Source organism: Diabrotica undecimpunctata, chromosome 2 (genome assembly GCF_040954645.1).
Source record: "Diabrotica undecimpunctata isolate CICGRU chromosome 2, icDiaUnde3, whole genome shotgun sequence".
NCBI classification, from domain to species: domain Eukaryota; kingdom Metazoa; phylum Arthropoda; class Insecta; order Coleoptera; family Chrysomelidae; genus Diabrotica; species Diabrotica undecimpunctata.
This window is the reverse complement of record NC_092804.1, coordinates 9,481,343-9,497,119: the sequence shown is the minus strand read 5'-3', so window position 1 is coordinate 9,497,119 and position 15,777 is coordinate 9,481,343. Positions and strand designations below refer to the sequence as shown.

General features: G+C 34.6%; 1 protein-coding gene across 4 annotated transcripts in view; it reads left to right on the top strand.

Annotated features, from left to right (window-relative positions):
- LOC140434153 (ABC transporter G family member 23-like) overlaps positions 1–15,025 on the top strand; it is a 48,020-nt gene extending 32,995 nt beyond the window's left edge. For all 4 annotated transcript variants that reach the window (XM_072522211.1, XM_072522209.1, XM_072522210.1 and 1 more), the window contains 6 exons: positions 3,393–3,627; positions 4,842–5,013; positions 7,358–7,544; positions 7,921–8,186; positions 11,380–11,466; positions 14,753–15,025. In XM_072522211.1, the coding sequence (XP_072378312.1) occupies positions 3,393–3,627; positions 4,842–5,013; positions 7,358–7,544; positions 7,921–8,186; positions 11,380–11,466; positions 14,753–14,964 (1,159 nt within the window). In that variant the 3' untranslated portion in view covers positions 14,965–15,025. The remainder of the gene's footprint in view (positions 1–3,392; positions 3,628–4,841; positions 5,014–7,357; positions 7,545–7,920; positions 8,187–11,379; positions 11,467–14,752) is intronic.
- Positions 15,026–15,777: the final 752 nt, after the last annotated feature.

The following is a 15,777-nucleotide window of genomic DNA, read 5'->3' as shown; positions in this document are numbered from 1 at the left end:
TCTGTGATTTGTCTTAGTACAAATACGGCATCTACGCAGGATCTTCCAGATCTGAATTCTTCTTGTTCATCTAATAAAGTTGTTAGTTTATTGATTTTGTTGGTTAGGACTTTTGTGGTAAGCTTAAGTGTGATGTTTAATAGATTTAAACCTCTATAATTGTTGGAGTCTTCTTTATCTCCTTACTTGAACATTGGTATCATTATGCTGTTTCTCCATGCGTCTGGTATCTTGCAGTGCAATATTGGTTTTTGTATAAGTTTTGTCATCTCTAGGGTTATACTCCTCAGTGTTTTAGAAGCTCGTTGGTTATTCCGTATGGTCCTGGTCACTTTCTATTTTTGAGTGAATGTATGGTTACCTCTACTTCCTGAAAACTGATTTCTATTTCGTGTCTTAATTCAGGTACGTTATTGTGTTGATTATTATTTTCCTTTCCCTTAAACACTTCCGTCAGGTATCTTTTGCATTCGTTTGCTGGTATGGTATTGTATTCCTTCAATTCTGCCATATTTTCCCGATGGTTTCTTATGAATTTCCATATTTATTTTTGTGTACCGTAGAAGTCGTTTTCCATCCTTTTTGTAAACTGTTCCCAGTGTTCATTTTTTGTTCTTCTCACCAACTGCTTTGTTTCATTTCGTATTCTTCTATAGACGTCTCGGGATTCTGGAGTATTTGATGTTTTGTACTTCGTGTAGGCCTCTCGCTTTTCTTTATATTTCTCTTTTATTTCTTTTCTCAACCATGGTTTCTTTTGTTCAGTATGACTTTGCATTTTCCTAGAGCTTCTGTTGGTGCTTCTTCAATGTTGTTTTTAATTTTCTCCCAGCTCGCGTTATATCTTCGATGTCGTCTATTTGTTTCAGCTGTATCTCCTGTGCTAGCCTCCTTTGGTACATTTCTCTTGTAGAGTCATTCCACAGTGATTCTACATTGAATTTTTCCTCGGTGATTTCCTCTAGAAAATTTTTTGGTGTTATTTTAATTCATTAATTATTGTTACCACGGCTGACGATGTGTAGAGACAAAAATGGACATATAGTCAGTACCGCTGACGCAGTACAAAGCAGATGGGTTGAGCACTTCAAAGAACTACTTGGTACCGAAGTGGAAAATGATGCGTCACCCCAAAAACCAAGAAATAACACTCACGTAGAACCTCCTTCAATATTTGAAGTGAAAGACGCAATCACACGACTCAAAAATAGCAAGTCCCCAGGAGTGGATTGTATCCCCGCAGAGCTCATCAAACATGGAGGTAACAGCATTATGCACCAAATTCACAACATAATAGTCAAAGTCTGGGAAGAAGAACAAATGCCAGAGGAATGGTGCACTGGAATCATATGTCCACTGCACAAAAAGGGAGATTTGTTGGAATGTAAAAATTATAGGGGTATAACTCTTCTGAATACAATGTACAAAATATTCTCCAACACCCTGTACAGCCGTTTAAGTACGTACGTGGAAGAAATCCTTGGTGAGTATCAAAGCGGTTTTAGGCCAGGTAGGTCAACAATTGACCAGATTTTTGTGCTACGTCAAATCTTAGAAAAAACCAATGAATTTAATATTGACACGTTCCATCTCTTTGTGGACTTTAAGTCAGCGTATGATAGCGTCCTAAGAGGTAAATTATACGAAGCCATGAATGAACTTAACATTCCCCATAAATTAATAAGGCTCGTAAAAACAACTATGAGTAAAGTGATCTGCAGAGTGCAAATACAAGGCGATATGTCACATGCGTTTGAAACATATGCAGGGTTACGGCAGGGAGACGAGCTGGCGTGCCTTCTCTTTAATATAGCGTTAGAAAAGACTATAAGAGATGCCGAGTTACACAATAGGGGAACAATCTTTAATAAATCAACGCAGATTATGGCTTACGCTGACGATCTGGATTTGATCGCACGTACTACACGAGGACTTAAAGAGATGACTTCCACCTTCTTGACAGCCGCACAAAATATGGGCCTTAAAATAAACGAGGAAAAAACCAAAATGTTAGCATCTATTCCAAATAACATAGATAGAGCTAGAAACGCCGAAGAAAACTTCAGTATAGACCAATATAATTTTGAGGTAGTAAATAAGTTTACATATTTGGGTTCTCTCATAACAAACGATAATGACACATCTGAAGAAGTAAAACGGAGGGTACTGCTAGCAAACAAATGTTATTTTGGACTAAGCAAGCAGCTAAAAAACAGAAATTTAAGCCAGAAAGCCAAACTAATAATATATAGAACACTCATCCTACCAGTGCTGACATATGGGTCAGAAACATGGACTATCTCCAAAACAGACGCAAATCTTCTGCTCGTCTTCGAAAGGAAGATACTAAGAAGAATAATGGGCGCATTCTGTGAGAATGGTATTTGGAGAAGGCGATATAATTTCGAATTGTACGAGAAGTATAAAAAAATAGTAAATGGTAGAGATGTAATATCCTTCATAAAAATAGGTAGGCTTAGATGGGCTGGACATGTGTCAAGAGCAAATGAAAATTACCCACCCAGACGAACTCTATTATTGGTCCCAGTGGGAAATAGGAGTAGAGGCAGACCACGACTGAGATGGAGGGACGGTGTGGACGAGGACGCAAGGAAAATCGGCGCGGCAAATTGGCAACGGTTGGCGATGAACAGAAACGACTGGCGAAATAGACTGGGGAAGGTCAAGGCTCAACTAGAGCTGTAGCACCACTGATGATGATGATGAATTATTGTTTAGTTTTTAATTTACGTGTAACAATTCATCAAAATGTTGTTTCCTTCGTCCTAATGTTTCTTGGTCATCAAATATGATTTTTTCTTCCTTATCTTTGTAACAAGTAGGCTGAGGTTTATATTCACTTTTTTTATTTGTAATGCCTTGCTATAAATTTTCAATTAAATTATTTTTATACTTGTTTTCTATAACTTTCAACTTACCTTTATAAAATTTCCTCTTTTTTTTATCGTAATATTACATTGGTTTTTTTTCTTTGTTCTATGTAAAGTGTTTCCGCTTTTTTTTTTGTTTTTAGTCCTAAACTTTCCAATCATAGTATGTTGCGTTTCTCTTCTTCTAATTTACATTCATCGTCGAACCATAGATTTTGTTGTTTCTTGTTAGACTTGCAAGTATCATTGGCTACTACTTTTACAATATTTTTAATTATGTATCAATTAATTATCTTTCAACTATTAAATATTGTTTCAACAAATAGTAATCGGAACTTAGATATCGAAAATATACAAGATTTTTTTTATTTTATTTAAATAATAAGTTCTTAGTTATTTCCCGCAAAACTATTAAAATTAAAATGAAAACTCTCATTTTTTCCTAGATCCCTCTGCACATTGACAAACAATCTTGTTTTATTAAAATTTTATAATTTTCAGATCTACAATATTTCTCTTGTTGTTTCCCGCACTTCAGGTTTTGTTTTTTCTCACAGCAGTTGGCAGAGAAACAAAAGGAAATCCATTCGGTATAGTCAACAACGAAAGATCCCAAGAGTTCTGTAAAACATTTCCCAGAAACGAGTCAGCTGTGCCTTACGATAAATTTAGCTGCCATATCAATAGTGTCAGTTGCCTGTTTGAGGACTATTTGGATATACCATTATTACACATCGTAAGTACATATACCTACTCATTATACAGGGTGTCCAGAAACTCTCCTGACAAACGAATATCGGAGATTCCTCAGATAATTTTAAGACAATTTAACCCAATTCATATAGACCGAAAATGCTTCCTAAGGGAGTTAGAGCTCTTTGTAGATGGCGTCTTGTACCTAATAAGTTTTTTTAAATACCTCCAGAATGCTTCTATTTAGAAAAATAATAACTGGTACGATTATTATTTTATCCTCGAGAGTTGAATCGATTCCATCAATTGCGAATTTCTAGTACCGATCATAGGCGTCCGTTTAGGGTCAGGTCAGCGGTTATTTTAACGCATAACTTTTTTGTCTTTAACTTGATTTGGGTTGGGGCGGGAGATCGCTGAAACATCGGTTACGATGCTGCCGGCATCTGCCGGCATTTAAGCTGTTAGGCCGTTGTTCAATTTCGATGGGTTCACGAATAATGTATTTTGTGACCTGGCTGAATAGTATGTTGGGCTAGGACTTAAGTAGTATCGGAATATTTTACAGGTATAGAATTTTCGTAAATACGGTTATGGATTTGTCGGTTTATCTGTCCTATGTATGTACGTAGGAAACTGCAACAAGGTATCTCGTAGACACCATCATCTTCATTGAGGATTTGGTCTTTTACGGATCTGACTAACTTGGTGTGAGTAGTGAAGATGGTTTTGATGTTCAGAGGATTAAGAGTTCTACTGACCTTATCAGTGACACCTTTGCTAAAAGGTAGAATGATTTTGGGTTGATCAGGCGGCAAGGTTTCTTTTTTGAATTCAATGGGGTTTAGATCTTTTTTAATGCTCCTATTTTAATGAAAAATTTACGAAAAAGGTGTGACATAGGGCTGTTTCGCACTGCGAAACGTAGTCTGTGCTAGGGAGAATAAAGCATTACTTGTTCATTTTCTTCTGTAGTATATATTGTAACGAACAAGCTTATTTCGACGTACCCCATATAACGGTTTCATCTCGAGACGATGAAGTGTGTTCGAGAATGTAACCGTTATATCGACCGGCTGACAGATCGAGGCGTTAATACAAGCGAGAATAGAGGTGGACTTTTCCAGATTATTCTAGTATATAATAACTTAAATTAGAACTGCTCGTTTCATTGGTAAAACGCTACAATATGATGAATTAAAGTATTAAATAAAAAATCTCTATTAACTTTTGGGTTTCTATTATATTTATTTGCAGACTCGGTATAATTCAAAATATGAAGCGATGGATGCTTTGGAATCAGGAAAAATAAGAGGGTTCTTACATATGCATCAGAATTTGTCAGCTCTAATTAAAGCTAGAGTTAACATAGGACTTGATAAGTCTGATTTGCCAGATGAAGAAATGCAGGTGTATATGGATATGACATGTAAGTAAAATACAGTTTCCTAAAAACATTCTTCTTGTAGTGTTAATAACAGGCTAAGAGAGGTTTCGTTCTTTTTGTAATTATCTGTCTCTCTCCAATGACGCTACAGCCCAAATTGAGCCTTGACCTTTTCCAAACTATGTCTTTAACATTGCCGGTTCTGCGACGATCTTCTTCGGGTTCTCACGTCTGGCAAATTTTACGCGTCTGCTGCCACTTTATTCTCTCATCTTTTCCGTGGCATTCCCTTTGGTCTAGCGCCCTGCATTTTACTATCTAGGACTCTTTCCGGGCATTACATGACTAGCCCATTGAAGTTTCTGAAGTTTAACGAATTCTGAGTTTAATTCCTCTTTAAACAGTTGGTAAGTTTATGGTTGTACCTGGATCTCTATAGTTTGTTTTCGTTAATAGGTCCAAATATATTTCTTAGGACTTTTCTTTCAATGACTTCCATATTTATTTTTCTGTCTTTTGTCATCACCTATGTCTCGCATTCATAACGTACTATTGATGTAATAATAGTTTTGTAGACATTGATTTTGGATCTACAGTGTATGTTTTTGGAGCGCAACCCATGAACGAGTGAAAAATAAGCTTAGTTTCCCTTTACTATTCTTTTTCGAATTTCTGATTCTTCTGTTCCATCCATGTTTAAGGCAACTCCCAGATATGTAAAACTTTTTACAATTTCAATATCGTCGTCTAATTCAATATCGTGCGTCTGTTTCCTCTAGCTCTTGCCTGTGTTAGCTTTTTTGTCTTTTGAATATTTATTTCTAGTTTAATCTCTTTTGCCCCTGCTTTTAATTGTGAATGTATTTCTGGCGCCTCTTCCGTTTTGCGAGACATAATCCTGATGTCATCGGCATAGGCGGTATTCTGTAAGTATTGATTTATTTGTTAAGATGTTACCTCTTCCTATATTCAGCTGTCTTATCACACATTCGTTAGATTTTGTAATTTTACTTATAGTTAAAAGTTATTTTAAACCAAATTAGGATTTATTTATTAAACCGATTCTTGGTTGATTTTTGTTCTTCTGTATTATTGTGATTGATTTGTAAGTCTGGATATATGAACTCTGTTAAAAAACCTTAAATTACTAGGCATCGGTGTATGCTGCTGAATGTCACTTTTATCTTTTAAAATACATCATTTTACTTATATTTTGTAGCTTTATTTTTTCTGCTATTTCTTATGCTTTGAACGCTTACATCGGGTCCGCTTTTCTTCTTGCTATGATCTCATCGGCATACGCATATATCGTCGTCCGATTGGAGAACACTTCTCCGGACCAGTAACTCACGTAGGAGTTTACGATACTATGAAATGAATCTGCTTAGATTTTAAACCTTATATAAAATGAGCAGCAATCATGTAATTTAATATTAACACTACTTTCTTGACAGCGTCTCTGGCGTATGATATGTACGACAGCGAGTGCTAAGTCATCGCTAGCGATTGTATAATAATGAATAAGAGTGTCAACACTGCATTTTTCAGAATTAACGCCGAGATCAGCGTAAGAACAAAAACAACTAAAACTAAAATCGTGGCTATATATCTATTGGAAGCGAACATTTTCTTAACCTGCTTGGTCTCATAAAGAAGCATGTGCTGAAAAGGAACGTGACATTTCCTAAGGTGTAAAATACTGCAAAAACTGGCAAATTTCTATTTAAAATATATATCAAATTTAAATAAAATTAAGAATGATCCGAAGTCAATTAGGTACCTAAATATCGAAGTAAAACTTGTCCTCAAGTCCCTAAAATCGACATTGCACAAACTATTTCAAATAAAACAAAATGGATCAACTTTAAAGAGTGTTAACTCGAAATGAATCTCCGGGTGAAAAGTGTGAAATAATGTCACAATTAGATCATGCTACCACCTTAAGTTGATCCACAAGACTAAAAAATTACATCTCAATATCAAGTTAATAACATTTAAAGGGTTTTCACCCTAGTATTTACATGTATACCTTTGTAAGTATTAAAGCACATTTGCTTTTACCCTGATCGAAATTTAGCTTTTCACGTTTTTCTTAATTAAAGTGGTTATACTTATTTGAGGTAGCAGTACTGAAAATGAAATATTTATTCCGAAATGATTGTGCGATTTAGCCCGAAAGAGTTTTTAAACAAATTTACCTTTTACAAAGGATTTTTGCTTAAATTTTTGGCATGCAGCTCACTACAGAAAATTTTTTCTTGTGGATTTTATTTCTTTTTGTTTGTAATTTGGCGTAACACCTTAAAAGGGCGTTCTAAGAATTTTCATTCACCGTATAGATATAGACTTACTATTTTTTTTTTTTAATTAGTGTATACTATTTTAGCTCTTCAGGTAGGCGGAATTATTAAAGACAGAATCTTTGATAAGTACCAGTTATTTCACAAAAAGATCTACGATGACTGTAAGTATTTATCAAAATCAGTACAAATGCCTTTAAGGGTAGAAGAAAGTTTTTACGGCAATAAGGATGAAGAATATGTAATTTTCATCACTCCTGGAATAATAACTACGTAAGTTTTTGTATAATCATTCATAATAACTATGCTATCCCAGAGCTTTTTCACAGATTTAGTATTTGGAACAGGTTTTTCTGGTTATTTACCTTAATGTATATATGTATGTATGTCAACGAAAATAAATACTGTTTGTAAATATTTTGTTAATTTCTCAGCCTTTTTCCAATTTTTAACGTTTATGGGTTCATTCACTAAAGGCCGAAATCCACTATAACGATAAATAGCGTCGCATCAAAAATAAAATATTAATCGAATGTACGGTTGCCGATTTGAAAAAGAAAAAATAGTCATTAATTGATTCCGACCATTGTGGGGAAAAGTTTAAACATCTAATTATTAACCTAACATTTCTTGTTTTATATTGTTTCAGGATGATATATTTTATGGGAGTTTTAATGACCTGCCTGATAATCTTGGATGAAAAATGTGAAGGTATTTGGGACCGATCCATCGTTGCCGGTGTGACAGCTCTAGAGTTAAGTTTGTCACATCTTCTGTATCAAAACGCATTTATGATTATTATATCGTTGGACTTCTTATTGTTTGTATTTGTAATTTTTGGACAACCGTATATTGGATCTTTGTGGCTAATATTCGCCCTTTTATACCTACAAGGTTTAGCTGGAATAATGTTGGGTACGTATCTAATTATGTCATACTTTTAAGTGCTTTTGCTAATTATAGCCTTATAAAGAGCCGACCATTAGACTTACACCATCGTAACATTGAGCAATCAATTTATTTTTGTAATCATATGACTCAAGAACTTTGTAATTAAACTATATCTGCAGATATATTTTCGCTAATATCACAAAACCTCAAAAATCTTTTCTGTTTATCTTTCTGTAATTTTGTTAACAAAAGGATTTTCAAAAAACAAAATGAAGCTTCAATAATTTTTCTTGAAATATAATTTTTTATGTACCTAATCAGCAAGACAATCTATTAAATCGTTTTATATTGTTTTTGACAAACCGGTAAACATCCCTTCTGTTTTTTTAAATAATCCTGGATTTTCTGATTACGTTTAAATGCAAAATTAAAAATTTCTTTAAAATTACCCATATTTGAAGAATTATGCCTCCCATCCCGACCGCGAAATGCATGTTCTTGTTTTGCTAAAATAATCGTAACATCAATAATTGAAATATGAAAATAAAATTCTATTTTTTCTTCGTTATATAACTTATTGGATACAGTATTATGTCCAGCTAAAGCACTGTCAATAGTTTGCGTATTTTTATCTAACCTTTTTAAACACAATTGTTTAAATAATGTTCTTTCGAAGATTCATTTTTTTTTGACACATAGCAGATACATTTTTCAAATCTGAATATCTCTTACTCACCCAAACATTTTGCTTCAAATTTGAAAGCAGTAGATAAGGCCAATAAAAATGTGAATTTCTTTTGAACGATCTCGTAAAGGGTCGATTATCCTTCTTATCTATGGATAAAATTTGTAAATTTGGCAAAGAAAGGCCCGATACAATAATTTCTAATCTTTCTTTGATTTTGGCGCCTTGAAAAAAGCGTTTCAATCAAACTGCAGATTAATCGTTTAAAATATTCATAGCCCGAAGCCCACCGAATTGATCGCCTATGAAAATGACAAAATCACTGACTAAAAACCGCGAAGCCGTGTTGCTCCTGTGTAAGCGTAAGACAGAGAGACGTTTTATTCTCTTTTAAGGCGAAAATTTGAAGCGCCTCTCAACTACTACGAGGAGCGCAAAATAATTACTTCGGAGAGAATGAATTAAAACTTCGGACAGAATGTAAAAAATAGCTTTAATTTTAAATACGTATTATGTCAAAATTTATAAATCACAAGTTTGAAATAAGTAATTTATAATAATAAATAATTCATTATTGTACAGTTGAAGAGGTTAGGTTAGGTCTACCCCGATGGGCCGCCCCTGGTGTAAACAAGAATCACTCCGCCCCCGTCCATTGCCGTCCAATGCTCTATACCATCCATTTTCCTTCCGATAGCGCTCTGATGCGCTATAGAAGCTCTCTGATCAGCAAAGTGCTTGTCATTTGGGAGTTCTGGGTACAATGCATTCCACACGAAATCCTACCTCGAACCATGCAGGCCAGCGTAAGGCGCTTTATTCCCGCTATCTCTAGTGACGTATCATCGATCGGTATTGCTTGATCGGGTCTCGAGTCCCGGCTCTGGGTTAGGCCCATTTCGGTAACTCGTGGATGTGGGCCCCTCATGCCCGTTTTTATTTTTTGTGGCTTGCGCCTGTTGTTAGTATTTTATTAATTTTTTTGGTGGCCGAAGCCGCTTGTTTTTTTTTTTGTAGAATCTTTTTGAGAACAGCTATTTCGACGAAGTGGCAGGTTTTTTTTGAAGGGATATAATACGAGGATATATTGATGTAAAAAAATTTTTATTAGGAAACGGTATCTTCGACTATAGTCCATCGATAGCAAGTTTTGACCTACAAAAATGTAAAAATATTCAATTATGTTGCTGCAGAATTTCCATTGTTAGAGCCTAATATTCAAAACCTATAACATAAAATTTCGATTTGGCAACAAATATGCGCCATTTGGATTATGCCTAAAAATCGCCGAATTTAAACTTATACATTACAAACGATCTCACGTCACGGGAAATGCTTCCAAGAAGACAACATTGGGTGAAGCTTGTAGCTCTCTCTCTCTCTCTCTCTCTCTCCAATGGCGCTACAACCCAAATCGGGCCTTGGCCTCCTCCAAACTATGCCTCCAACCTTGTCGGTCCCGTGCCGATCTCTCTCCAAGTCTAGCAAATTTTGCGCGTCCGCTGCCACTTCATTCTCCCATCTTTTCCGTGGCCTTCCTTTTGGTCTTGCGCCCTGCATTTTACTATCAAGGGCTCTTTACGGCAATCTTTCCAGCCCAGCGAAGTCTCTGAAGTTTAACGAATTCTGAGATCGGTGTCTCTTTGAACAGTTGGTAGAGTTCATGGTTATATCTGGATCTCCATATTCTGTTTTCGTTAATACGTCCAAATATCTTTCTTAGGACTTTTCTTTCGAAGACTTCCAGTTTTCTTTTTGTCTCTTCTGTCATCACCCATGTCTCGCATCCATAACATACTATTGGTCTGATAATAGTTTTGTAGACCCTGATTTTCGATCTATAGTGTGTGTTTTTGGAGCGAAACACATGATCGAGTGAAAAATAAGCTTTATTTCCCTTTACTATTCTTCTTTGGATTTCTGGTTCTTCTGTTCCATCCGTGTTTAATGTAACTCCTAAATATGTGAAACTTTCTACCGTTTCAATATCGTCCTCTTGTAGCTAAGTTGTGTAATTCCGAAAAACGTACTTATGCAATCAAAAAGAAGCAGTTTCAAACATTTTAGACCGTTTGTACAGTGAAAGTTTAAATTCAGCAATTTTTAGGCATATTTTAAATGCCACATATTTGTTGCCAAAACTTAAAATCGAAATTTTATGTTATAGGTTTTGAAGTTTAGGTTCTAACAATGGAAATTCCGTAGTCACCGGTCAATGGAAGTAATAAAGATTATTGATCTCATGAGAATTCTAAACAAATGTCAGAAATCCCGCAACGTTATTTATTTACCAGCTTTATAAAAACTGACTTCATTTGCGACTAAATGCAAATATTGCATACGGAAGCTGCACTCTTAAAAACTCATTTTGAGTTTTAGTGATGGGACACTCTAATCAAAAGATCGAATTTTTACCGATACCGAAAGAGTATCGCCAAGAATTCTATTCATTAATATTCATTTAACACCAAAGATTTATTGTCCCTATTATAAATGTTGTACTTATTTTAAAATAGTTTTATTCTTTTTCAGGATTTGCAGTATCAGTCCTAAGCAACAATCATATAACAGCGAACATAATAGTTACGGGAATCTTCAATCCACTTGTATTAGTTAGCGGTAAGTTAAAGTAAATAAAGAATTTAAGCCCTGATATCCAACTACTATTAGAATAGAAATATGCTTTATTGTCATTGTACAATTTTTATGGACAAAACTTACAAAATGTGAAAAAATAACAATAACAATTTAAAATTTACTAAAATTACATAAATCGTCAATATCACAAAATAAAAAATAATAATATATAAGTACAATCCATTGCAAATTTAACTAAATTGCAAATTGCATAATAAAGCCTTACGAACTAATTTACGAATAGGTAAGTTTAAGTTGCTGAATGTGATATGCAAATATATATATATATATATATATATATATATATATATATATATATATATATATATATATATATATATAATATACTTTAGTTACTTGTACCTAAACGTAATGTAATTTCTTAGTTATTCATTAAGAAACTCTTCCACTGAATTATATCGTCTTTCAGATAGATAGGCTTCAGATAGGTCAATTTACGGAACTTAAGCAAAGAAGTTGTAGATATAAGTTGCAAAGGGAGATGGTTGTATAATCTTTTTACCGAATATAATATAGATCTCTTTTTTGTAATTTAAAAATAACATCAAATTGGGCAGCTGTACTGGAACCCCAAAAAAAGAAGGCCATGTCGAAGATGTGACTCGAACAAAGAAAAGTATGTTATTTTGGAAGATGCTAAATTGATTTCCTTCGAAACAGATCTTACTCTATAGCAGGCTGAGGCTAGTTTCTTACTTAACAAATCGATATAAAGGAACCATTGAAGGTTGCTAACTAAATTGGAGTTAAACCAGGTTTTATTTAAAGATAAGGAAAAGTAGAGGACACAATACTTCACCTTGTGGTACTCCACATACAATGCTTTTGTGACTAGTCAGTATCATTTGCTCTAACCACTTCTCCAAGTAAGATTGGAACCAATTCAAAGAAATATCTCGAATTCCGTAGAAATTTAGTTTTTTATCAAAATGTCGTGATTTACACAATCAAAAGCTTTGGCATAGTCACAAAAAATAGTATTATATAAAGATTATTGTTTAGTGCTTGATAGACCTCATGTAGCCTTAGAAAAGGCTATGGAACAAACGATCACCTACTGGTAATAAAAAATCTTATAGAAAAATGCACTGAATATAATAAACCACTAGCTTTAATATTTGTCGACTATGAAAAGGCATTCGACACCGTAAATCAACAAAAAATGTTGAAAGCCTTGACAGAATGCCGAATTGACTATCGGTATATAAATATAATTAAACATATATACCAAAACGCAACAGCCAGTGTTAGAGTGGGTGATCGTCAAACCCAGAAATTCCCGATACAACGTGGAGTACGCCAGGGGGACACCATATCGCCGAAACTGTTCACTACGCTTTTGGAATATATATGTAAAAGGGCAAAACTGACCGACAAGGGCATAAACATAAACGGAGAAAAGCTTAGCCATCTAAGGTTTGCAGATGATATTGTACTAATAGCTGATAGGATAGATGAGGCCAAAGAACTTTTAAATCAGCTCTACCTTTCCTCACTAGAAGGGGGATTGAAAATAAATATATCTAAAACCCAGATGATGACAAATCTTGTAGTCAGCGAAGATATATGCGTAGGAACAAGATCCATAGACCAGGTAATGGCCTATAAATACCTAGGTCATGAGATTCGCATAGGAAAAGATAACCAAACCGTTGAGCTTCTCCGTCGTATAAGACTGACTTGGGCAGCCTTCGGCAAGCTGAACCATATTTTCAAATCGTCTGATATACCAATATGCCTTAAAAGAAAAACGTTTAATCAGTGTGTTTTGCCAGTGTTAACTTACGGTGCCGAAACGTTGACCATGACAAGGAGAACAGTTCAAAAGATCCGTGTGTGTCAAAGGGCGATGGAGCGTGCTATGTTGGGCGTTTCACTACGAGACAAGATCCCAAATCACCAGCTACGACAAAGAACAGGAGTGGCTGATGCAGTAGAGAGAGTAGCAACACTAAAATGGAACTGGGCAGGTCACATGGCTCGAATGACAGACAATAGATGGACAAAGCGGATACTGGAATGGAGACCAAGAGATGATGCCTACCGAAGTAGAGGTCGTCCACCAACACGTTGGACTGACGATCTAAAACGTTGTCATAGGAATTGGATGCAAGAGGCACAAGATCGAAATAGATGGAAAATTATGAGTGAGATCTATGTCCAGCAGTGGATAAGCGAAGATTGAATGATGATGATGATGAGACCTCATGTAGTACAGAAAACATAGCATCACTGGTACATTTATTAGATAAAAAACAGAACTGACTTTGTGATAAAATGTGGTTTTCAACGAGAAAGGACGTAAGTCGGGATTTTATAAGTCTCTCAATAATTTTGGATAGGACCGGTAGTAAGACAATAGGTCTATAGTTGCAGACATTCGATTTTTCACCAGCCTTATGAAGAGGAATAATAATGGCTGTCTTTAAGCACTGTGGAAATATACTTTTTTCAAAGGAATCTCTAATTAGTGGGGAGATTTAAGAAAATTATTATGGATAGTCCATCAGTACTACAGAAATATTTGCTTTTGATATTACTGATTGTTTGGATCAGTTCATATTTATCAACTGGTCTTATAAAGAATGAATTCGAGACTTTTTGAATTGGGCAGATGGGAAACAGGATCTTATTGTGGCAAAATAGTTGATGTTATATTTTTACCCACATTAACGAAGTATTCATTTAGATTTTCAGGGTTTTGAAGGAAAACTGTTTGAGCTGTGTTAGTTTTATTTCGAAGATCGTTTATTATGGACCAAGTTTCTCTTGCAATTAATTACAGTTTGTTCAACTTCCTGCAAACTATAGATTACCTAATATTTATTAAGGAAATGCCTGAAATCATTTCCTGGGTTCAAATTATATTTGCCAGCTTTCAAAAGTCAAAGGTTTTTGTTCTATGCAGAGGGCAATACACGTATTTGATGAATCGTAGCATTTTAGTGAGAATATAAATATAACTTCTGGACTAGTTTGGGACGCAGTCTATTATAAATTTTTACCTCAACAACAACTATGGTGTAATAATTCAGTAGCTGTCAATAAAACTATATTTTACTCCACGACTTTAACATTTTATTTTATCATCGTCGATCGAAAAGAATCGGATACAGGGAATTAGAAACAATTCGAAATTATAATTACATTCGAATTTGTCCATTGGTCCTTCGAGCCGGATCAGCCTCTTTTTAAAACTATTTATTTGTCCCTATCAGATTTTAAAGTTGAGAAATCTTGGTTTCAGGTATCTTTTGGCCCGCTGAAGCAATGCACGAATATATATACTATGTCGTAGAATGGTTACCATTAGCAATTCCAACATCAGCATTACGCAACGTCATCAGGAAAGGATGGACTCTTACAAATTTACATACCCTTCACTCAATAGGACTACTGTGTTTCTGGATACTATTCCTCTTAGTGCTGAACATCTACTTGACGAAAAGAAAAAGATGAGACAAGAAATAAGAAATGGAACAAGATTGATAAACTAATAAATAATAAATATTTTAAATTACTGTTACCGCTGTTTCTTTACTTTTACTTACTTACTTTTTTAAAACTCAATATACATACGTTCTGTGAACGCTTATTCTGGAACAAACGACACTATCCATTGCCATCACAGGTATTTGTTCGCTCTTATCTGATCTGGTACTATTGTGTGGTATAGTTGGCATCTTCTGAGACTCTTTATATTTTATTTCTCCCTTCTGCCAGTTCTGAAATTCTTAATGTTTTCTTTTTTTTATATATACCTCTACATGTTTTTTGTGGTCTACTTTTCTTTTTACTGACACACTGTTTATGTCTTAACTGCCCTTTTCCAATGCTTTTTTTGGTGCTTGAGATATTAAGCGTCAGAAATACGTTAAATAAAAGTCAAAGCGTGGAAAAATTGGGCATGGCTGACATATCAAACTTGTGACGTCGGTGTGCACAATTTAGTTTTTCCTGAGCTTCTTTTATCATTTCATTTTATCGCATGGCATCACACAATTTTTTTTTACTCATTTCATGTCTTTTTCCAGCTTTTCATTGTTTCATTTTATACCACGTCGCTCTTCGCACACTTAATTTATTTTTACTTATTTCACATTTTGTTTTATAGTTTTTCACTGACACTTTATTCTTTATTTTATTCCCTTTATTCCCATATCTTTCCCCAATACAGCATCTTTTTATACACATACCTTTGGTCTATTAATACATTTTCCCCCAAAATCAAACTCAGATGTTTATAATGACAATAATATCATCCTACACAAT